The sequence below is a fragment of the Osmia bicornis genome, chromosome 13, assembly GCF_907164935.1.
Source record: "Osmia bicornis bicornis chromosome 13, iOsmBic2.1, whole genome shotgun sequence".
Taxonomy (NCBI): Eukaryota; Metazoa; Arthropoda; class Insecta; order Hymenoptera; family Megachilidae; genus Osmia; species Osmia bicornis.
The window spans coordinates 9,279,428-9,303,529 of NC_060228.1; the positions used below are offsets into that span (position 1 = coordinate 9,279,428).

The following is a 24,102-nucleotide window of genomic DNA, read 5'->3' on the forward strand; positions in this document are numbered from 1 at the left end:
TTCTAGAAAAATCTCTAGACGCGAGTTTTCAAATTACGTCGTCATTTCTAAACAGAATGCAAAAAAATTTGAAGAAGTCCCTAAGGTCAGTATTGTTTAATTATGTACTTATACATATAGCATATATGTGTCTTTTAGGTATTTGCGAAAGGTAACGTAGTGTAGCATACCGTTAGTTGGATGCAATAATTCAGGTGGCGCTTAAATCACTTTCTGTTCAGCTTAATTTTCGATCAAACATGGTCTGTTTTACCGATGCGGAATTCCGAGTTCAGCCTCGAAATAAATAGCATCACCTTGAAACGTAAATTTTTCTGTTTGTAGATAGAAACAGATAGAAATCATGGCTGTACAACCAAATCAACAATTTAGTATGGGTTAGTTAGTTGAACATAACATCTTCCCTAATTAATTTTTAACTCTATCTATGAATATGATTATACTAAATGTTAAACATTTCAGATCCACCAGCTCAGCAAAGTTTCGTACGATTTTTTAAAAATTTACCAGAGGTAAGTAAAAATTATATTCTTGTATCATATTAGTATTAATTTTCATTTATTTCGTTATTAATCCACAAATTTATTTAAGTTTGTATAGTAATCATTTGACAGGAAAGAAGGTGAAACATTATAAAAGAAATTTATTTAAATAACAAGGTATACAATAACTATAGAATAATTGCATTCTATAATACTACAATGTTTTCCTGAAATCATTAAATTAACAAATTAAATGAGAATAATATATTACGTGTCATTGATAAATAAATTGTTTACAATGATATATCTTATATTACAAAACAAATTACTTATAAATAAATAGTCAACAATGTGTAATAGTTACATATTTATCCAAAAATATTTCTAGCTTTTCTTTAGCTTTATCAAAACTATTTGTTATTTTATAACCAAGTTTTGACCAGAAAGATGGTGAAGGTGTTGTTACATCAATTGGGTCTAATGGTTCCACAGGCATTGGTGGAGGTGTTGTTTCTTCTGGTTTTTCACGAATGTCCCATGGATCAGCACCATTAATAGGTGATAGTGTAGCACTTGGATTTATTGTAATTCCATGGTATATATCATCGCTATGAGATACATCGTATGGTCCACCTCCATATGCTTCCAAAATTCTTGGCTCTAGTTGATGTAAATTTTCACTGCTTCTAATATATTTTTGTTCATTGTCAGTTTCTTGATTAACTGTTCCTTCATCAGATTTAGCTGCTTCTCCAAATGCATAATTTCGAGAATGCAGATATAACTGTGATGCTTGATTGTCTTGATTGTCTTGATTATCATTAAATAAGTATTTATCTTGAATGTCTTGTTGATTAGTAGTTTGTTGCAAATCAGAAAATTTTATTTGGCTTGTTTGCTGCTGTAAGTTTTCCTTATCTTTTTGATCTGTTTGTTGCACAAATTGTCTGTGATCGCTAGGGTGGTAGGTATAATGCCATTGTAAACCAACAGTTGCATCGTTAGATTTATGTAACCAATTTACTTGATCTACATTATCCCCTTCAATATTATACGAATTGATTACAGTTGGTTGATTTGAATCTTTAGAGTTATTTCTGTTAGAATTTTGGGCAAATTGATCACCTCGAATGTCTTGACTTCTAATATTATCCTTATCATTTTCAGATTCAACATAAGGTGGTATTTCATAAATGCTTGGAATAGATGTATCTTCTGTGTTAAGATATATAGGTTTTTGGGTGTTAGTATCATACATATTCTGATTCTGGATCTGTACATTACCTACTGAACCAACTCTTGCATATCTGGACCTGGGTTTTGGTTTTATTGCAGGCTTAGGAATATGTGAAGTAGATTCCTGTTCCATTGCATAAGTGTCAGTTTGTAACGACTGTCCAAATTCTCGCTTTCCAGACGTTTGTTGAGTAAGATCGACGACCTCACCTGTCTGTTGAGTCAAATCCCTCACTTGCTGGTTTGTACTAGCTGGTCTCCAAGGCTGATAAGATTGCTGTGATTCCTGGCCAAATTCAAGCTTTCCCGAGGTTTGCTGGGTAAAGTCATCATGGTTACCTGCTTGTTGAGTTAAATCCTCTGATTGTGGTCTCCAAGGCTGATAGGATTGCTGTGATTCCTGGCTAAATTCAAGCTTTCCCGAGGTTTGCTGGGTAAAGTCATCATGGTCACTTGTTTGTTGAGTTAAATCCTCTGATTGTGATCTCCAAGGCTGATGAGATTGCTGTGATTCCAGACCAAATTCAAGCTTTCCCGACGTTTGCTGAGCAAGGTCATCCTGCTGACTTGTTTGTTGAGTTAAATCCTCTGATTGTGATCTCCAAGGCTGATGTGATTGCTCTGATTGTTGACCAAATTCGAGCTTTCCGGACGTTTGCTGGGTAAGGTCATCCTGATCATTTGTTTGTTGAGTTAAATCCTCTAATTGTGGTCTCCAAGGCTGATGAGATTGCTGTGATTCTTGACCAAATTCAAGCTTTCCGGATGTTTGCTGGGTAAGGTCATCCCGATCACTGGTTTGTTGAGTTAAATGCTCTGATTGTGGTCTCCAAGGCTGATAAGATTGCTGTGATTCCTGGCCAAATTCAAGCTTTCCCGATGTTTGCTGGGTAAGATCATCATGGTCACTGGTTTGTTGGGTTAAATCCTCTGATTGTGGTCTCCAAGGCTGATAAGATTGCTGTGATTCCTGGCCAAATTCAAGCTTTCCCGATGTTTGCTGAGTAAGATCATCATGGTCACTGGTTTGTTGGGTTAAATCCTCTGATTGTGGTCTCCAAGGCTGATGAGATTGCTGTGATTCTTGTCCAAATTCAAGCTTTCCGGATGTTTGCTGGGTAAGGTCATCCTGATCACTTGTTTGTTGAGTTAAATCCTCTGATTGTGGTCTCCAAGGCTGATAAGATTGCTGTGATTCCTGGCCAAATTTAAGCTTTCCCGATGTTTGCTGAGTAAGATCATCATGGTCACTGGTTTGTTGGGTCAAATCCTCTGAATGTTGACTTGCACTACCTGTTCCCCAAGGCTGATAAGATTGCTGTGATTCTTGTCCAAATTCAAGCTTTCCGGATGTTTGCTGGGTAAGGTCATCCTGATCACTTGTTTGTTGAGTTAAATCCTCTGATTGTGGTCTCCAAGGCTGATAAGATTGCTGTGATTCCTGGCCAAATTTAAGCTTTCCCGATGTTTGCTGAGTAAGATCATCATGGTCACTGGTTTGTTGGGTCAAATCCTCTGAATGTTGACTTGCACTACCTGTTCCCCAAGGCTGATAAGATTGCTGTGATTCCTGGCCAAATTCAAGCTTTCCCGACGTTTGCTGGGTAAGGTCATCGTGGTCACTCGTTTGTTGAGTTAAATCCTCTGATTGTGGTCTCCAAGGCTGATAAGATTGCTGTGATTCCTGGCCAAATTCAAGCTTTCCCGAGGTTTGCTGAGTAAGATCATCATGGTCACTGGTTTGTTGGGTCAAATCCTCTGAATGTTGACTTGCACTACCTGCTCTCCAAGGCTGATAAGATTGCTGTGATTCCTGGCCAAGCTCAAACTTTCCCATCGTTTGCTGAGTAAGGTCATCTTGTTTGTTTGTTTCCAATGTCAAGTCTTCTGAATGCTGATGTGCTCTACCTGGTTTCCAAGGTTGATGGGATTGTTGTGTATCTATTAAAGTATCATCAGTGTTTTGATCATCCTTTATACCGCGCTTATATTTCATTTTATATTGAGAGGTGCTTTGTGTATCGTATGCACAATCAACAGTGTCTCCTGTTTGACCTAAATCAAGTGTTCCAGTTATTAGTTTCCCTAATTGTGTTCGGTGAGCAGAGTTATAACTGTTTTCTCTTAACTGATTCATGTAACTATCTTGTTGTAAAGCCTGATTCATATGTCTGTTTTCATATTGATTGATGTTGTATTGCATATTGTTATCACGTATTTCTGAAATACCTGTGGCATACTGAGGTACAGATGCTTCTTTTGTATGACTAGCACTCCAGTGTTCTTTGTAATGTGCAGCTCGTCCTAGTGTACCAGAGTTAATTGCGCTGTTCTGATCATGTCTTAACTGATGTGTGTCTAAATGTTCTACCTGTTGTATGTTATCCATTTGTTGTTGTGAGATACCTGTATTAAGCACACTGCTACTGTGGCCACTACTTCCGGTGTTAAGTGCATTAGTATATCCTGATGTAGGAACAATTATTTGACTGACTGGTTGAGATTTCGATATGTGACCTTCTTGTTTTTCATACAAACTGTAACTATTTGTTCCATAAGAATTTGGAGATGGAATTCTGATAGGCACTTGATCATTGGCAGCTTCTCTTAACTGTTGGTTTTCATTATGTGTTGCATATGAACTACTTTCATAATTGTTCTGACTTCTGTACCTGTTACTGTTTATGTTGTGAAGAGTAGCTGAATCATGCGCATTAATATTTGTTGATGCGGTATCACTGGATCCTATAGCGTGTACACCAGATGTCTGAGTAATTTCCCTGTGAAGTTTGTCTATTTCCTTTTGTAAATCTGGCACTGCAGCTTGTATGGGTTCAGGTATTCCACCATTTGAACTATAACTGGAAGTATAATTTTTTTTATAATAACGAACCTTTTTCGCTCCTGATATATATTGACCCTCTTCTTCAAAAACACGTCCATGTCCTCCATCAGTTTTATATGAATCAACTTTACTCCAATTTCCAGGTTGAATATTAGTATAATATGGCACTTGCGAAATTTGAGTATCGGATAGACCTTGGTGCAATGCTTGTGAGTTTCCAACGTGTTTTCCAAAATTTTCTAATCTTTCACTTTGAACATCACTTCTTCTGATCGATGACTGTATATGTTGCTGGCTCTGCATTGCATTGTATTTATGCTGTTGTGTAATTGATTCAGAATTACCTATTTGATCGTACATCCTTTGAGAACTAAGCCCATCTGTGTTAGGCACCGGTACACTATGTCTATAGTTATTATTTTCATGTCCAATATCTGACAAACCTTCATCATTAGAGTGTCTTGTACTGTATGAAGATGCATAATTTTTCCTATAATATCTCACTGTTTTAGGACCAGCAACATATTGACCTCGTTCTTCATGCACTTTCCCATGTCCATTATCTACATTGTAGTCGTTGTGCTCGGACCATGTTCCAGGTCGCGAATAATCAGGCCCTTGTAAAAGAGTTGCACTTTGTGACGCATGATCTTGAAAATTACCAGATGTTAGATATTCCTTAAAAGAGGAACTGCAGAGTTCTGTACATCCAGTTGGTGCAGATAATGTTTGAGTTATTAATAAGGATAGAATGGCAATCTGTGGTATCACCATATTATTTGTTTGGTCTCTGAAATAGAAAATATATATTTTTCATTAAGAAATAAAAAAGAAATTTTTATTTTTATTTCCTTCAAAAAAACGATACTGATATAAATACTTGCAATACAATTATTATTCTACTTATTAATTGAAGTAATATATTTAATTACCTTCTAATAGAAGACCAAAATCACTTAATTCAGGTAATAGAATTAATGAATGAGATGTTCTCGGTGGCAGTATATGTTGACATGTATTACAGTCAAGTTGCAGCAATTCCATTTATGTTGATTTCCCCTTCTTCCCACCACATCTATGAAAGCATTCTCTTTCATTCTTACACGATGATAATGTTTTCTGTGCATTTACTCCAGTTCATATACGTTCTTATCACTGTTAATAATTCACAGTAACAGTCAAAATATCTATAAGAAGAACTGTATCAAGAACACTTGACAAACATTTACAACATCTGATGTAGTTTTATAACATATTTTTAAACTTAGTACACCTAATACATTATTTCTAAATATTTGTACCTATTCCTTTGAGTTCTAGGTAACATTTATAAATGGTTTTCCATGTTTGGTTCAGTGTGTCATCAATGATGTCATTCTAAATGTATAACATCCTTGTTGTGACGTTTTAATTTATTCCTATTTCGCAACAGGTATAGCTTTAAGCTGATTATCATTCAGTTGCATCATAAATGTACATGATTCTATAACTTTTCTATTTAAAAAAATGTATGTCTTAGTAGTTATTAAATACTAAAACAATTTACTAAGAAGAATATGTTATGTTAATATGAAAAACTTTATTTAAACAATATTAAGTATTACATATGTTTGAAAAAGTAAAGCAGTTCATGTTTTTGTAACGGTCTACTTAAAACATGTATTACTGACCTTCCTGGAATATGAACTGTGATCTTTTATCATAAGAAGACTGAATAATGCTTCCAAGATAGTGTTATTAAATTAACTGTTACTCTGAGCTTTCCTGCTGATTAATTGTTTGCAAATTATATTTCATATCCATATATACATATATATATATATATATATATATAATTTTATATAATGTTCAAGGCAACAAATAACACTTTTTAATAAAATTTAATAAAAATTTAATATTATTAATAATTGTTATTACATTTTTAAAACATATGAAATTAAATTAAAATTATGTATTGTCTTATATTATGTGTTTTAAAATTGTTTTGAAAGTGTTTATCACAAAATAGCAAGTTTCCTTGAAACCATGCACATCACATTAATATCAGTTCATGATGCTCTGACCCTAGATAGACATTGACCTACAGATATATAACAAGATTCTTCATTTTCTTGGAAACAAGAATCACAGTAATAATAAATTAGTAGTAGTTATCATAATTTTTGTATCAAATATTCTTATTTTATATAACATGTAAAATATTAATACAATAAAAAATGTATATATTTGTATTTTTATGTATAACATGTAATATATTATAAAACATGTGTCTAATTAAATAATCTATTTCAGAAACTGAATACCACTGTAAGATTTTTCAATAGATCGGATTATTACACATTGCATGGCAGTGATGCTCTATTTGCTGCACAAGAAGTTTTTAAAACCACAGCCGTTTGTAAAATGATAGGAGCAGGTATGATTTTAAATTGAATTTTGAAAGAAAAACAAATAAAACAAAACTTATGGTTTACTTCCAGATCCATACAAAACTGAGGGTGTTATTTTAAATAAAAATCACTTTGAATCATTTATACGTGATTTATTACTAGTGAAGCAATACAGAGTAGAAGTTTATGTTAATCAAGGATCAGCAAAAAATCAAAATTGGGTGCTGGAATACACAGGTTCCCCTGGTAATTTAAGCCAATTTGAAGATGTATTATTTGGTAATAATGATGTTGCAGTTAATGTACTTGTGATAGCAGTGAAATTAGGCATGGATGGAAAATCTAGAGTGAGTAATAATGTACTTTCCAATAACTTTCTATCATTATTATTATTTTGCTGTTGTTGTTGTTGTTGTTGTTTAAAAGTGTAATTAATCTTATTGGACTTTATAATTTTACAGGTTGTTGGTCTAAGCTGCGTGGATAACACAGCAACCTCATTTTCCGTTTGTGAATTTCAAGATAACGAAACATTTTCTAATCTAGAGTCACTTGTTGTTACACTTGCTCCCAAAGAATGTTTAATAATTCAAGGCGAAGGCAGCTATGAATTTCAAACTTTAAAACAAGTATGCAGATAAAATATTCTCTTTATTACAAAATAATTTCATTAAAAATGTCATGATATAATAGTATTATTTGCTTATTTTTCTATAGTTAATGGAACGAAATAATGTAATGATCACTTTAAGGAAAAAAAGCGAATTTTCTAGCGAGTCAGTCGTACAGGATTTAAATACTTTAATCAAATTTAAAAAAGGTCAGCAGCAGAATGTACAGTCTTTACCTGAAATCAATTTTAATTTTGCTATGTCAGCTACTGCTGCTCTTATCAAATACTTAGATGTAAGTAATATTACATCATCCTAGAATAAATCTAATTCATTTGTAAGTTATAATAGTTTAACATAGTATCTTCCTGTTAGTTAACATCAGATGAAGGGAACTTGAATCAATTTAGTATAAATCAAATAGAACAATCACGGTATTTAAAACTGGATGCAGCTGCTATAAAAGCACTCAATATTGAGCCACGTGTAGATACACTTTCTATTTTAAATGGAACTGCACCCACTAGTATTTTAACTCTTTTGGATAAATGCAGAACAACTCAGGGACATAGACTTCTTGCACAATGGATCAGACAACCTCTGAAAGATTTATCTCTTATAAAAGAAAGACACGATATTGTTGAAGCATTAGTAAATGATAATGAATTACGATCCAATCTTAGTGAAGATCATTTAAGACGTATACCCGATTTACAAGTGCTTGCAAAAAAATTGTCTAAAAAGAAAGCAACATTACAGGATTGTTATAAGTAAGTGGACATTTATAAATTTAATTGTGCATACATACGATAATATGTTTATTAATTTTTTTAGAATATACATATGTATGTTAAATCTGCCAAGATTAATAGAACAGTTTTCCAATGTAAATGTAGTAGCCTTAAAAAACAATGTTCAGTGATCCTTTAACCGAACTTGTTAATGATATGGATAAATTTCAACAAATGGTTGAACAAACAATTGATTTAGAAGCTGCTGAAAAAGGAGATTTTTTAGTACGATCCGAATTTGCTGATGAATTAAAAGGTATTTGAAGTTCAAAATAATATTCAGGCATATCACGTTTATTTTTAATCTATTGATATTATGTTATTAGAATTAAAAAGTATCATGGACGAAATGGAAAAAAAGTTGCAAGCACAATTGAATAAAGTTGCCGATGACTTGTCAATTGAAGCTGGTAAAACGTTGAAATTAGAATCTAATCAACAATTTGGTTATTATTTTCGAGTCACATTAAAAGAGGAGAAAGTATTAAGAAATAGAAAACAGTATACTATTTTGGATTCTAATAAAAGCGGTGTACGATTCCGAAGTAATAAATTAAACGAATTAAATGACGAGTATATCGCTACTAGAGATAGATATACGATAGAACAAAAAAAAGTTGTAACAGAAATAGTTGAAATTGCAGGTTCGTGCATAGTATTGTAGAATTTACAAAAGGAATGATTAGTTACAATTTATTTGTTTTATTAAATTATATTTATTCGTTACATAGCTGGTTATAGTAGCCCAGTAAAAGTTATTGGAAATACATTAGCATGTCTGGATGTACTTACTGCCTTTGCTTCTGCTGCTATAAGTGCTAATAAACCTTACGTTCGTCCTGAAATGTTACCTAGCAAGGCAGGTGAATTTAATCTTGTTCAGGTTCGACATCCTTGTTTAGAAAATCTAGAAGGGGTAGATTATATAGCTAACGATGTCAGCTTCAAAAGAGGTAATACCTTTCATTGATTTTTTTATAATAATTTTATATAATAATTACTCCAATTTTAGGAGAATGTCATTTCTGTATTATAACTGGTCCAAACATGGGAGGAAAAAGCACCTACATAAGATCTGCTGGTGTTACTGCATTAATGGCACACATTGGAAGTTTTGTTCCATGCGATGAAGCAAAAATATCGTTATTAGATTGTATATTTGCTCGAGTTGGAGCTGATGACTGTCAATTAAAAGGACTTTCTACATTCATGATGGAAATGATAGAAACTGCTGCTATACTAAAAGTAAATTTTGATAACTAGTATATAAAACATTAAGTATTAAACATAAAACTTCAATTAATTTTTTCAGGCAGCAACATGTAATTCACTTGTATTAATCGACGAATTAGGCAGAGGAACATCGACTTATGAGGGTTGTGGTATTGCATGGTCAATTGCAGAGTACGATATAAATAATATATTTTAAAATAAATTGTATAAGTTATAATTTATTCTAATTAAAATGTTTTCCTAGATATTTAGCAAAAGAGATTAAATGCTATTGCCTTTTCGCAACGCATTTTCATGAAATCACTAAATTAGAAGAAGAAGTGTCTGCTGTTAAAAACCAACATGTTACAGCTCTTGTTAGTGACAATAAACTAACTTTGTTATATAAAGTGAAACCAGGTACATGTGATCAAAGTTTTGGAATATATGTTGCTAAAATGGCTAATTTTCCGCAAAATGTGATAGAGGTATATTCTTTTCTTATTCCTTATATCTTTTAATTGAAGGTTTTCTACATATAATGATCTTGAAAACTAAATTTTATTTTTAGTTTGCTAAACGCAAACAAGCAAAACTTGAAGATTATCAGGATTCAATGTTTAAAGGATCTGATGATCCACAGAAAAAACAAGAAATCATCAAGGTATCATTACTGTTGACCTTCTACATTGATTAAAAAAACATGTACGTTCTAACTGAATTAATAATTTTACAGGAAGCAGAGATACTCATTGCAGAATTTCTTAACAAGTGTAAAAATTTAGATACATCTTTATCTGAGGCAGATTTAGAAGATAAAATTTCAATATTTAAGGAAGAGATTTTATCTCATAAAAATCCCTATATAAAAACACTTCTTGCAGCCTTGTAAATTAAAATAAGAAAAAACTAATGAAAATGACAGTCAGTATTATTTATAATGGTATTGTTAATTTAAGTTTTGAACAGGTACAGTGTTATTTTTATGAATCTTGAATTAAATAATTGATTTTTGTATACACACGCAATATATTTCTTTATGACCATGATATTTTTCAGATAAATATACATATATTTAAATATTTAATTGAAAGAAGGTACAAGCAGTAATCGTGGGTAATCATAGAATATTGATTATATTTTTGTTAACTATATTACGAAATATTTACTTTCACCAAAGAGAATTGTCAATTATATAATAAGTACATATAGTATAATAATCCTTATTGAAGTACCACCCGTTGATAACATATTGATTCAATATTTTCACCATTGTAACCTTGAACTTGACTACGTATTCACTGTTTCTGGGGAGTGTCTGCAATCTTGTATTAGTAACTGTTAATTATACCTTTTGTATCATTTTTATTAATAATTATGGATCCTTCGATCTTCCCTGAAGAAATTTGGATAAAAATTTTATTATATTGTGATGTACCTGATATTATTGCTTTCGGTAGAACATGTAAATATTTAAGGAAAACTTCTGATACTGATTACCTGTGGTAAGTTCGAGGTTAAGTTTATGTCAAAGTTATATTGAACTTCAATAATTTAACTACTAATAAATATAAATTAATTTCATTACAAGTTTTCAATAAAAAATGAAATAGAATATATCTAAAACTATATGTAACTTCTAAAATTGTTATACAAAAATAACATCATTTATATCAATTTGTTTCTTTGAAATCTGTATATTACTATTTAAATTAAACATATGTATTTGGAAAACTGTTGTTAAATAAATTTTCTTTGCTTTTTTTTGTAGGAAAATGAAGTGGCTACAATTGATTTCAAAAGTACATTTTAAATTTCCAGACATGAAATGTCTGCAACTGCTTAGTGTTAGTTTTAAAGCAATGTGTTATAGATTACATATGGTAATTACATCAGGGGAAAATTTTCATTTTCCAAAATGTCGTCATTGTAGTGGTTACACGTGTCAAAGAAATTGTGTTGAAGGTTCTAGTGCAAAAGTAGTAATTGAAATTGGAAATAAATACACATGGGTCATTACGCCACATTTTGAATTAAGAAGGCATTTATCAATGTTTGGTGTACCTAAATACAATAATGAAACATATTTGGAGCAAACACAAAATGTTCCAAGCAGTAGTGCACGACCAAAGGGTGATGGAAAATCATTAGCTAAGAAATTCAAACTGCTGAAATTATCTGAACTGGCAACTGCTAAGATTCCAAGACCGAGTGGTCCATTTTGTGTATTTTGTAATTCTGTTAAATTGTACAGGGAGAAAAAAAGATTAATTACACATCAAAATGATCCAACATGTTATGCAAGACCAAATCCAATTTATGAAAAACTTATAAATGGATATTGCACAGATACTGTTGAAGTACTTGGAATTCCAAATGTTGATCTTGTTAGTCCAGCAGAAGCATTATTAAGCGATGGAACATTTTCTGTTCTTAAAACATTTGTTGGTCATTTATTTCATCAGATGAGATTAACATCTACTTTAAGAAAACCCAATGCAGTACTTATGTTCTGTGAACCATTAGCTATGCATCCAGCACTCAGAAAAGAATTGTTGCATTATTTGTTCCAAGAAGTTAAAGTATCAAGGTAAGTTAAAAGAATCATACAAAACAATAAAAAATTATAAAAGTATAATTCACAAGTTGCTGTATTGTTAATTAAATTTTATTTTTATCTCTAATCTAATTTTGTAGAGTATGTTTAGTCCCAAAGCCTCTAGCAGCATGTGCAATGCTGGATGTGGAAACTTGTGTAGTTGTTGATAGCGGAGCTCTTAGTACAACAGTAGCTGTTGTAATTGGCGGACGTGTTATACCACAACGCTGGAGATTATTACCTGTGGGCGGGTGGCATGTAGCTTATCATTTAAAGCAAGCCATGCATTGGTACCTAAAAGAATGTTATCATATTCCTATATCATATTTGGATACATTGTCCATCAAAGAAAGATGTAGGCTAAGCTACAATATTAAAAATGAAGAAAAACGTGTAGGTCAAAAAACAAGGGAATGTATTACAGTACGTAGTTATGCTGGCAACGAACGATTTTTGGTAAGTAAATTTTATATTGATTGAACACGAAGGTTTTTAATAAAATTTCATGTCAAATGTGAAAGAAAAATTGAAGAAATGTTTAAAAGAAAATATTGAATTGAACGTTTTCCAGAGAGTTTCCTTAGGTTCTGAATTATATATTGCTCCTGAAATGATGTATATCAATCTTGGTTTACCACAAGTGATAAAAGATGTAACATTTGGTTTATCAGAAGAAATACTGCACGATTGCCTCTCGCATATATTACTAACGGGGGGCAACACACACCTTTCAGGTTTTGAATTAAGATTAACTAAAGATTTACGGGAATTATTGCCTGAACATAGCAAAATTTTAGAAGTAAAAAGTTGCCCTGGCACTCATAGTTGGAATGTTGCCATGGGTTCCACATATGTGCCTTTAACTGTACATCCTGGTGAGTATATAATTTTCACTTAAAAAATGTATTTTAATTATCAACTAAAGATAACAATACGTTTTTATATAAAATGATGTGTATAACTTTTTTGTTAATTATTATACTAGACAAAACACCACCTGAATATGTAGAGGGTAATCCATTTTGGCTATCAAGAGAAGAATATATTTTATTTGGATGTGAATCATTGAAGCAGTAAAATTATAATAACTGATTTGACACAATACTGATACCTCACTTATTGTATAAATGCAAAACCATGCATGTGTAAAAATATTGCAGCATTAAAGGATAAACCATCATGAAGCAAATCTTTTCATGAATTGCCTTTAAATTAAATGCAGAATGTAAGATAGATGATTAAAAATACATTCCAAGATAAAGTGCTTGGATCAAAATAAATATTGGTTGGTATTTAAAGGTTTGTTTAATATTATTTTGTATTAATACTGTTTAAATATTTACTATGTTACAGACACTTCTGGGGCCCATTTTCTAAACAAGGGAGCGGAAGGTGTGAATTCTCCCACCGCGTATGCAATGAATCTCGGATAGATATACGTTGCTATACTTACACGTATTAAGCTCTTCATTTCATTTTGCCTTATTACTCCACGTTTAATCTTTCAACATTACATCCCTTTTAAAACATATAGGTATTATTAATACACGTAATATTTCACACTATCATCCCTTTCCATATTTGACTACAAAATTCTTCTGTTTCTATATTTTTATTATTTTTTATAGGTACAGATTTTTTTAAATATAATTATTCAAAGAGTCTCGATTTTCTAATGTGATTGGAATTTCTTTATTTGAGTAATGATAGTTTTAATGTTACATTATCCAACATACCAAAAATATATTTATTTTGTTATTATAGAAATTCTTTATTAACACCTATGTTTCTTGTTTTCATTTAAAATTATTCAAATCCAAAAATTCCGTCCATCCCAGGTTTTTGACTATCTGGTAAATTTTATTCATGATCATGTATAGAATGTGTTTGATAAGTAGAGTTCCGAATCGTTTTCTTCCACATTTGGCTAGGAGAAAATAAACTTTAATTGAGAAAAGCTTTAATTAAATTATAAACAGTATTTGTTGCTATATACTTGTTTCTAGTACCTTTATCATATTTTAAGTTTATCTTATAACTTATTTCATAAGGGTTAAAAGCCTTACATTTACAGTTTTAAAATTGCAGTTTCCTATTTCTATCACAAGGTAATCATTGTACATATACAATTTAAATAGTAAATTGTTTTGTAAATATAAAGTATATATGTATATATACATATATATGAAATCGCTTGAAGTATACTGTACAGGTGGAACATTTTAGAAAGTATTATTTGAAAACAAGTATTACTTATAAATACTGACTAGAGTATTTCTAAGAAATTGTCTACGATTTCATAAATTTACATCACGTTATCTTGCCAAAATAATAAATATATATGATAGTTAGAAGGAAAAAGATTAACATTTCTAGTCACTTTAAATACAATTGAACTGTTTAGACTTTCCTTCCAAAATAATAAGTACTATTAAGAATAAGAATTTATAATGACTAATAATAGAGATCTTTGTGATTTAATTTTATCAAATAAAAGATAATTGCCACTATAACTTTGTCAACTTTAGATTTAATTTTATGAACAATTTAATATTTTAATATGTACAGTAAAAATTTTATTGATTACCAAACTATAATTGATAAGTTACATAGTATTTAAATAATGAAGTACGTTTTAATACTACATTAGATGAAGTATGGTATTAATGTATGTACAAGTTAATTTAAACATGTTACAAATATTGTATTATAAATCGCATTTTTTTCTAATGAAAATTCATATGAATTATTATAATATTGTAATAAATTTTAATTCATAATATAATTATCATTAGAAACGCTTGTAAAACATAACATTTGTATAATATAAACATATACATAATTTAACAAGTTTAAACTATAATAATGGTATAAATATTTGTAGCATAATTTTTACAAATAATGTATTTACCATCAAGTATATATTTTTTTTTCAATTTTTTTATTAACTTAATTGCAATTTTTGTTTGATATTGGTTCTTTAAACAGAAATAAAAATTGTATAATTTGATTTTTTCAAATATATTTTTAAGATAAAATTTATTTTCTAATATTTAATTAATATCTAAGTAATTTAAAAGCAAAATTTTTTAGTAGAGTCGATATTAAAACTATAATTACCAGTAAAATAATCAAAATCAGTATTTTTTTAAATGACTGTTTTTACACCCCTTGGAAAATTTATTTTAAAGTTTTTGATTAATACAATGTATTAAAAACGTCCGTATAATTGTTATGTATACAATAATATAAAAATATTGTATATACTGTATATATACATTTATTGTGTATTAAATATGAAATTCTGTATCTTACTGTTATTTTGATTATTGGGCTAGAGAAAACGGTAACTATTAACGCCTTATAAATAAAAATAACTTGGTGTAGTAAAGACCAATTTTGTAATACATTGTTTATTTTCCAACATGGTTATTTATAAATGTGTAGTGCACATTCCAAATTGATCAACTTATACACAAAATTACACATTTTATCAGAAAATAATTCTTAGCAGTACATATTTTTTTAATTATGTATACATATATGTTTCCATGTATTATATATAATATGTTTAAATACATACATGCCTATACATTGAAACAATATAAAATAAAAATTTATAATTCATAATTTCAATCAATTCTATTATACAAAGAAATATTCTGAAACAAAGGAACTCATTACAATTTTAGATACTATTAATATAACAAATTTATATTCCTTACAGATATAAAAATTAATTTTAATGATTAGCACTGCACATATTAACTCATTATTATCTATTGACTAAAATGTAAATGTTTGTATATAGAACTATACAAATTTGGTGATAGGTCATACATTATTAATTCACAGTTTTTAAAAATATCTACGAATTTTTTGCTTTATACCATAGTTAATAAGTATAAAACTTCACAAATTGATTCTATTTATGCTATATAGTCACTATCTATACAAATACAAATTTTACTGCATTTTTGCCTGAAAGTATACACTGCATGTAATATATATGTAAATAAATACTTCTCTATTCAATTACTTGCAGAAAAAAATGCAAGTTATATTGTTTGACTGTAATTTGACTAACTTGCTTGTATCATAAAAATATGCAAATGTTTACTTTCTTAACTTATACTCTAAAAGTCAGAAAATTCCGTTTATTTAGACACAGATATGAAAAAGTGTAAAATATGCCACCTAGTAAAAAATGGTAATATTAAAAATATTACATTAGATTATATAAAACCTTTTTTTTTTACTTTGTATTTAAACTGACATATCTTTTTATCTTATAACAACATATCATAAAACAGTTTTTAATTGGTTCATAGTAACTTATATAAATTAAAGTACACCATCTAACATGGTATTTTGTAACAAGTTTTTCAACAAGAAATTTTTCACATAAGCATGTGATGTATTATGTACACAGTAGTGAATTCCTTAAAATCAGAACACATACATTATAGTTTGCTTCATACTGTTTTCATAAATTAATTTATGATTCTGTTTTTTCTTTTTTTTAAATGAAATACGAATAATACCAGTATAGACATATATTAATTTGGCTTCTCGTGTATATGGTATTATCACAAACTGTGGCATTAAAAAAAGGTACTACCCGCTAAAGTTCCAGAAATAATAAATCTTCGTAATTATTATAAGCGTTTCATTCTATGTGTAATATGTACAACATGTAATCTGCAATGAACTACATTTTGAAAATTTGTCTTAGAGTTGTTTTCTAATCGTTATAAATAAATATCTTGTATTAAAAATGAAAAGTTATACATATCTTCTTGTAAAATTTATAATAAATTTTCTTGATATCAGTTGAGACATGATTTCAACAAAGAAGCACAGCCGTTATTTCGAACGGAACAGTTAATGTACAACAAAATTACATAAAAAAAACATTATGTATGGTCAAATTTATATTGTAAAAAATGTTCGTCATGTTTATGTATTTTTTAGCTGAGATAGATAACGCTCCTAATTTGATATCTATGTGCTTCAATGATACATATTTATTTATACAAGTTATGTACAAAAACGTCTAATTAAGATTTATACACAGTTTTAAATTTATTGTTAATGTTTCTTGTGAAATAAGAATGCAGTAAAATGTTACTTTTAATAAAAGAAAATAATTCTTTCTTTCTATCAATTAAAATTAATATTACAAAATTTGACTCATATATGTACAATTTAATCATGTACATAAACTAAGATAAATTTAAATTGTGAAATGTAACCACTGCATTCTAAAAAACTGCTGATCTTTTCAGAAAGTGAAATATTTACTTAACAACAAGAAGTTTTTGCAGGTTCTGCTTCGACTAGATTAAAATCTAAACCACCTGGTCTAGCAAATCCAGTTTTTATACCATCCCAACCATCTTCTACTTTATATTCACCAGTTTGAATTCTGTTGTAAACTTCCTGTGTAACTGTTCGAAATGCCTCTTCAACATTAACTCCTGTCTTTGCACTAGTTTCAATGTGATGTACTCCATGTTGATCAGCAAAGGCTCTTGCTTCTTCTTTTGATACTTCTCGCCTACCACCATTAGTAACTAAATCTAATTTACAACCTACTAATGCAAATACAGGGCGATGAGGTTCAATATGCCTACGAGCCTCCATCATCCATTGTGGGATATGCTCAAAACTGGCTCTGTTGCAAACATCATATACAAGCAGAGCTCCAACAGAATTTCTATAATAAGACTTTGTAATCGACCTGAAACAAACCAGATCTCTGTGGTTATTATAAATTATAATTCTTATTTATCATAATAACAATCTAACATACCTGAATCTTTCTTGGCCAGCTGTATCCCATAATTGCAATTTTATTCTTGTTCCATCTTTAACTGTAATTAATCGAGCAAAGAAGTCCACTCCGACTGTTGGGTCTGAAAGCTAAATAAATGAAATAATAACAGAAATCAATAACACTGAATATGAGATGAATATAAATAATTAAGAAAAGTATATTTAATTTTTAAATAATATAGAGTTGTAATGTTCTAATATCCTAAATTTTTCTATTGAAAAGTAGCTATCAGTCAGAATATTATTAGACCAGGAAATTGGAGATGATCCAATTGTACCACTAAATTGACAAAATAACATTTTTCAATCATACAAGATCCCAATATCGATTATGATTTAATTCATTAGCGTCATGAAAAATAACATCGAGGACGAAGCATGAACATGTACTGTGTTTGTTTTAAAATCAATTTTTATATTCATTCAACGTTGTTGACGAAACAACGAGTCGCTGCATATGTACCTCTGCGAACTTCCCATCGGTGAAATATTTCAATAAAGAACTTTTTCCGACTGTACTGTCACCAATGAGTATCAGACGAAACTGATAGTCAAAAATTGGGTCCACCATCTTGACGTCTATTACGATTAAAGTTCTTCACAAGCAATACCTGCGTTGTCGCTTAGAAATTCATGATTTTCCTATGTACTCTTGTCAAGAGTGAGAACCTTGCTGACCGTGACATTAATCATCAGCTTCCTACCTTTGCCCAACACTGTACTGCTCTTATTGCGCACGACACTGTGCAAATAAACACACAGCTTCGTAAGAATCATTGTAATTAAAATGTATTGTAATTTACAATAAACTACATATATATACAGTGTATAGTATACAATATACAGTATACAGCGCTTCCTGATCGCTTCTACTTTCTCTACTCTTGTTTTTAATTTTTGTTTTAATACTTGTGTAACTATACGATTAGTGTTCATTCATTCAAATAATTTTGTACACCACACAATAATCTTAGAATGATTTATAATTTTTGTTTACAGTTTCATCTATAAATAATCTGTATCTTTCTATAACTACAAAATGTTTAAAGAATTCCAGAAAAAAAGACCAAAAAAAATGTAGTTTATTAAGATTTTTCTACTAACGTAATTAAAAAATCATTGTGAAACTAAATTATATTTTAAGAAGCATTGTTTTCTTTTTTTTCTACTGCTTTTAATGATAAAAATGTTATCTTATCTATTACAATTGAGATGATTAAAGGTTAATTACATGATGATTCAATTAGTCATTTTTACGCATACTAAAACGCAATATAAAAAGTGTCGTTCATCTTTTACATATGTATAAAATTATACATTTAATGAATGCAAATTCAAATTTGTTCATCATCAAATTTTGTAATCGTTTAAAATTTGATGATGTCAAAGATTAACATGTATACTTTGAAATTTTATCTGATGCATTACTTATAGTGGTAGCCTGTTATTTACTGAATTTCGTAACACGTGTTAGATACTGTCGGACAGTGTCAGGCATTTTTCGAATAATTTAAACCAAATAAGTGATTTCTGTTAAAAAATATTAATTGACTTTTTTTTCTAGATCTTCGAAATAGAATAATAAGATATCTCAAGAAGTTTGTTCAACAAAAATGGACGAAGAAAAGTTGATTGATGAAATTATTAAGTTACGTGAACTGTTGCGCGCAAAGGAAGATCAACTAGCGGCTTTAAGGCGCGAGAAACAAATTATCCAAGATTACGGTTTAAGTAATAATGAGATATCAAGATACAGCAGACAAATTTTCTTACCAGAAATTGGTATTAAAGGTGTATCTTATTAATATCATTTATTTCCTATATTGGTTATTTAATATTTTGTAATATGTATTATACGATAACACTTTCAATTATGTAATTTTAGGTCAGTTAAAATTAAAAAACAGTGCAATATTAATTGTTGGAGCAGGTGGTCTTGGATGTCCTGCTGCATTATATTTGGCATCTGCTGGAGTTGGACAGATTGGTATAATTGATTATGACAGTATTGAGCTTAATAATCTTCACAGACAACTGTTATATGCAGAAACAGATATTGGAATACCAAAAGTGGATGCAGCTGCAGAAAAACTTAATAGGTACTCGTAAACCAACATGGCATTGTTTATAAATTTTCCAATTGATATATGAATTAAATGCCTCATGTTAATTTCAGATTAAATAATAACATTAAAGTTACACAATATAAAGTTCAACTAGATAGTAATAATGCTTTAGAAATAATAAAATGTTACGATGTAGTGCTGGATGCTACCGATAATGTAGCAACACGATATCTATTAAATGATGCATGTGTTTTAACCAAGAAGCCTTTAGTTTCAGCATCAGCATTAAGATTTGAAGGGCATTTATCTGTATTTAACTATTATGGTCCCTGCTATAGGTGTATATTTCCCACACCTCCTCCTCCAGAAACAGTAACAAACTGTGGCGATGGTGGTGTTTTTGGTCCAGGTTTGTGATTATTTTTATAGTTTAATTTTATAGTTTATTTTTATAAGAAAACTATTTATCATTTTATTTAAGTACAGCTGTTGGTACTATTGGTGTTTTACAAGCACTAGAAGCTCTAAAAATTCTACTTAATTTACCTCATGTATTATCTGGTCAACTTTTATTATTTGACGGATTGGAAACGAAATTCCGAAATATTAAGTTGCGTGCTAAAAATGTAAATTGTATTATTTGCGGTGAACATCCGATTTTACAAAAGCTGATCGATTACGAGCAGTTTTGTGGTTCTAAAGCAAACGATAAAGATCTAAAGTTAAATTTGTTAAGAGAAGAGGAAAGAATAAGCGTAGAAGAATATAATAGAGCACTAAAATTGAGAACAGAAGCTCACGTTTTGATTGATGTGCGTTCTCCTGAAGAATTTGAAATTTGTAACTTAAGGAATTCTATAAATATACCATTAAACGAAATTAATAATGACGAAAATATATCGTTAATAAAACGTAAGATACAAGAAATATTGGACAAATATGATGCAGCTAATTGTACGTAACATTTACTTAACATTTGTTATATTAATTGCAAATATATAGAAAGCACTTTTTTTTCTTTTAGTATACGTTATGTGTAGAAGAGGAAATGATTCACAAAAGGCTGTGAGAAGTCTTCAAAAAGTATTTAACAGAAGTAACTTAACAATAAAGGATGTAATTGGTGGAATTCATGCTTGGAGTAGAAGAATTGATCACACCTTTCCAGTGTATTGATTATATAAAATTATAATCATTTTTTATTCATAAAATTAATATGAACATAATTTCAATATTTAACATAGATTTTTATAAATGATGTATATGTGAATTACATATACACTTACAATTAGAAAAATATATTGTTGTATGTAAAGTAAGTTGATTCATTCAGTATATTTTTCTATTTCTAAGCTAGTTAAACTTGTTTCTGGATGTTTGTAGTGAGAATCTGATAAATTTCTCAATTTTTCTGCTGCCTGTTCTGGTGTTAAATCTCTCTGTGCTTGGGCAAGAAGTTCATACCCAACCATATGTTTCTTTATAGTTGCAGAACGCAGTAAAGGAGGTAAGTAAATTCCATGGAAAGTCCAGTAAGGAAAATCTTCTCTTATATATTGGCCAGTGGGTGCACCTTTCAATAAAATGTATTATAATCTTTTATAAGTTTGTATACATAGTAAGTATTTGATTACATACCATGCCATCCCATAGAATAAGGAAAAGAACATTGAAATAAATTATCATATTTTGTACATAATCTTTTCATAGCAACTGCCAATGATTCTTGTTGACATTCTGTTAAATCCTGCATTCTAGACACTTGTTTTTTTGGTAGAACCATAGTTTCATATGGCCATATTGCCCAAAATGGTACTAAAACTACCCAATCTCGAGTTTCAAATACAACACGTTCCTTTAATATAAATTAATAACATCAATTTAAATTTACAAACATTTCCTTTTTAACCAACATATTTTACCTTCTTAAGAAGTTCTTTCTGCATATAATCTATAAGAAGTGGTTTCTTCTTACGATTATAATAATCACTGAGAAATCTATCTTTTATTTTAGCTTCATTTGGTAAGAAAGAACTAGCCCAAATTTGACAATGAGGGTGTGTATTACTGCATCCCATTAAAGCACCCCGATTTTCAAAAATTTGGACCCATGTCCATTTTTCTCCTAGTTCAAGCATTTCAGAGATCCATCTGAAATATAAGAATCCTTATTATACATTAAGATAAAGAAATCAATTTTATTTTAATTAATAATAACCATACCTTTTAATCACTTCTTTGATTTCAGAAACTTCCATACGTGCTACTGTAACATTAGATTTTGGATGAAAACACATTACTTTACAAGTACCTCTGGCAGCATCCATTTGAAATAATTCATCTTCTGACTTTGATGGACTAGGAACTGATTCTAATAGTGCAGGAAAATCATTAACAAATGAATATGTGTTTTCATACATTGGAGTAATCTGAAAAAAGTAAAACAAAATTTTGCATATACATATATTAAAAAATTGCAAGAATAAATGTAAAAACATATGTTTGAATATACTACCTGTCCGCTAGCTCTAATATTGCCTGGGCAAAGTGGGTTATCAGGATCATAATCTGGGAGGTCTTCTTCTATATTTGGTTCTACATGTCCTCCCCATGGTCTTTTCATTCGATGAGGGGACACTAGTACCCATTCTCCCTTTAAGGGATTATATCGAATATGTTGATGTTCTATAAAATATTGATCCAATAGTTCGAACATAGAATGTTAATTTAAAATAATTTCTTGGCAAAAACGAAAATTCTAACCAGTAGGATTAAATTCTTCCTTTAAAGCACCTGTGCCATTGTTTGATTTTTCTTTATCATCTAGAAACCAAGGCAAATACATATTTATGTGTTTCTACAGCAAATACAGAACATACAAAATGTTTTGTTTGATCAATATGTATGTATTTATATATTGTATATATATATATATATTTGCGTACACAATTACTTACAAGCAGAATGATATATTTAAATTATAACAAGTTTTAATAATCACGTAAATTTTTCTCTTAAATATTAATTAGATGTTTAATAAATTCACAAAGTAACTATTTGTTGAGTTTAATGAAATAAAATGTACTATAAGTAATTTAAAACTATTACGTTAAACGTGTCAATAAATTTATGATACGTATAGGAAAAGAAAAAAAAGTTGCGGCAAGTCATATGACCGATACCACATGCTTCAATAATTTACTTATTCAAAAAATACTTCACAATCAATAAAAATACGTATTTAAAATAATTAAGTTTATTCTTTACGTTTCAACTTTACATTTAAATACTGTTTATTACTGTATTTTTACCTGTTGATGCAGACATTTGAAATTTGAATTAAACGCTTAGCTACTTTAATTATATATACTGAGAAACTTCTCGTATCAGTAGTAATTTAAGATGTATTTATCGTTCCTCTTATAGACAACATACTCACGTAACCGTAGTTATAAATTACGATAACGTTTACCTTGCTTATGAAGTGTAATGTTAAAGTACCCGTATGCAAGTATGTATGCATGTATACATATGTATTCTCATTTTTCTATACAAAAGTATATATACATATATCTATGTATGTGTGTATAGCCGTTTCGCGCTAAAGTATTTATGTGAGTATGGTTCGAAGCAATTTGCTATTACCGTCAAGGCGCATTAGATTGTTGCAGCGCAAAGTGTTCAACATTTTTATACTAACGATAAGATAGAGCAAATGGTGTTCGTTTTCGTGACACAAATTCAAAAGCTCTCGAGAACAAAGGGATATCCAGTTTTTATAGATCTTTAGTCACTGCAGTTTTGTAATAAAAACAGGTAGCGCTAGAAATCATGAAAAAGGAATGTTCTTTTTACCGACGACTTTGTCTTCCTACCTTGGTTGAAGCTAATAAAGATGGCGTAAAACGCCATTTACGAAAAGAAGAGGAAGAGAAAGAGAGGTGAACAACGAAGATAGTTGAAATAAGTTGAACCGTGTCTCCGTGGTCGAGCGCGTTCGTCTGCTCGAAACATCCGAGTACGAAAACGTTA

The 24,102-nt window shown here is 29.9% G+C and overlaps 6 protein-coding genes across 16 annotated transcripts; 3 read left to right on the forward strand and 3 right to left on the reverse strand.

Annotated features, from left to right (window-relative positions):
* The first annotated feature begins 98 nt into the window (after positions 1 to 98).
* Positions 99 to 10,466, forward strand: LOC114873609 (DNA mismatch repair protein Msh2). The gene is given in 16 exon segments (XM_029182112.2): positions 99 to 377; positions 463 to 512; positions 6,856 to 6,979; positions 7,044 to 7,300; positions 7,415 to 7,582; positions 7,671 to 7,859; positions 7,940 to 8,334; positions 8,399 to 8,468; positions 8,470 to 8,611; positions 8,682 to 8,999; positions 9,087 to 9,308; positions 9,368 to 9,600; positions 9,668 to 9,759; positions 9,833 to 10,055; positions 10,139 to 10,231; positions 10,304 to 10,466. Coding segments are annotated over 16 exon segments (2,766 nt in total). The 5' UTR covers positions 99 to 343; the 3' UTR covers positions 10,460 to 10,466.
* Positions 624 to 5,839, reverse strand: LOC114873608. The gene is made up of 2 exons (XM_029182110.2): positions 5,496 to 5,839; positions 624 to 5,353 (listed from the first exon to the last, which is right to left on the reverse strand). The coding sequence occupies exon 2, from the start codon at positions 5,335 to 5,337 to the stop codon at positions 826 to 828; it is 4,512 nt and encodes a 1,503-aa protein (XP_029037943.2). The 5' UTR covers positions 5,338 to 5,353; positions 5,496 to 5,839; the 3' UTR covers positions 624 to 825.
* A 171-nt stretch (positions 10,467 to 10,637) lies between the features above and the next one.
* On the forward strand, positions 10,638 to 14,029 carry LOC114873610 (actin-related protein 6-like). Its single transcript, XM_029182113.2, has 6 exons — positions 10,638 to 11,072; positions 11,339 to 12,157; positions 12,265 to 12,622; positions 12,738 to 13,041; positions 13,152 to 13,451; positions 13,520 to 14,029. Exons 1-5 carry the CDS (start codon positions 10,945 to 10,947, stop codon positions 13,241 to 13,243), a joined length of 1,701 nt encoding a protein of 566 aa, XP_029037946.1. The 5' UTR covers positions 10,638 to 10,944; the 3' UTR covers positions 13,244 to 13,451; positions 13,520 to 14,029.
* Positions 14,030 to 15,563: 1,534 nt separating this feature from the next.
* On the reverse strand, positions 15,564 to 19,448 carry LOC114873605 (ras-related protein Rab-39B). Of its 2 annotated transcripts, XM_029182106.2 has the most exons (4): positions 19,433 to 19,448; positions 18,709 to 18,746; positions 17,982 to 18,091; positions 15,564 to 17,909 (listed from the first exon to the last, which is right to left on the reverse strand). In XM_029182106.2, coding segments are annotated over exons 1-4 (588 nt in total). In that variant the 5' UTR covers positions 19,434 to 19,448; the 3' UTR covers positions 15,564 to 17,470. The 2 variants fall into 2 exon arrangements, with proteins under 2 accessions (XP_029037939.1, XP_029037938.1); XM_029182105.2 differs by lacking the exon at positions 19,433 to 19,448 and having other exon boundaries at positions 18,468 to 18,736.
* Positions 18,682 to 21,389, forward strand: LOC114873603 (adenylyltransferase and sulfurtransferase MOCS3). 7 transcript variants are annotated; one of them, XM_029182095.1, is made up of 6 exons: positions 18,682 to 18,770; positions 19,569 to 19,795; positions 19,890 to 20,103; positions 20,181 to 20,479; positions 20,557 to 21,024; positions 21,095 to 21,389. In XM_029182095.1, the coding sequence occupies exons 2-6, from the start codon at positions 19,618 to 19,620 to the stop codon at positions 21,244 to 21,246; spliced, it is 1,311 nt and encodes a 436-aa protein (XP_029037928.1). In that variant the 5' UTR covers positions 18,682 to 18,770; positions 19,569 to 19,617; the 3' UTR covers positions 21,247 to 21,389. The 7 variants fall into 7 exon arrangements, with proteins under 7 accessions (XP_029037928.1, XP_029037929.1, XP_029037930.1 ...); XM_029182096.1 differs by having other exon boundaries at positions 18,705 to 18,782; XM_029182097.2 differs by lacking the exon at positions 18,682 to 18,770 and adding an exon at positions 18,800 to 18,917.
* LOC114873604 (probable galactose-1-phosphate uridylyltransferase) lies at positions 21,297 to 24,072 on the reverse strand. Of its 4 annotated transcripts, none has more exons than XM_029182102.2 (7): positions 23,946 to 24,072; positions 22,834 to 22,893; positions 22,586 to 22,755; positions 22,294 to 22,499; positions 21,993 to 22,221; positions 21,709 to 21,925; positions 21,297 to 21,643 (listed from the first exon to the last, which is right to left on the reverse strand). In XM_029182102.2, the coding sequence occupies exons 1-7, from the start codon at positions 23,980 to 23,982 to the stop codon at positions 21,396 to 21,398; spliced, it is 1,167 nt and encodes a 388-aa protein (XP_029037935.1). In that variant the 5' UTR covers positions 23,983 to 24,072; the 3' UTR covers positions 21,297 to 21,395. The 4 variants fall into 4 exon arrangements, with proteins under 4 accessions (XP_029037935.1, XP_029037934.1, XP_029037936.1 ...); XM_029182101.2 differs by lacking the exon at positions 23,946 to 24,072 and adding an exon at positions 23,716 to 23,901; XM_029182103.1 differs by lacking the exon at positions 23,946 to 24,072 and adding an exon at positions 23,382 to 23,536.
* Positions 24,073 to 24,102: the final 30 nt, after the last annotated feature.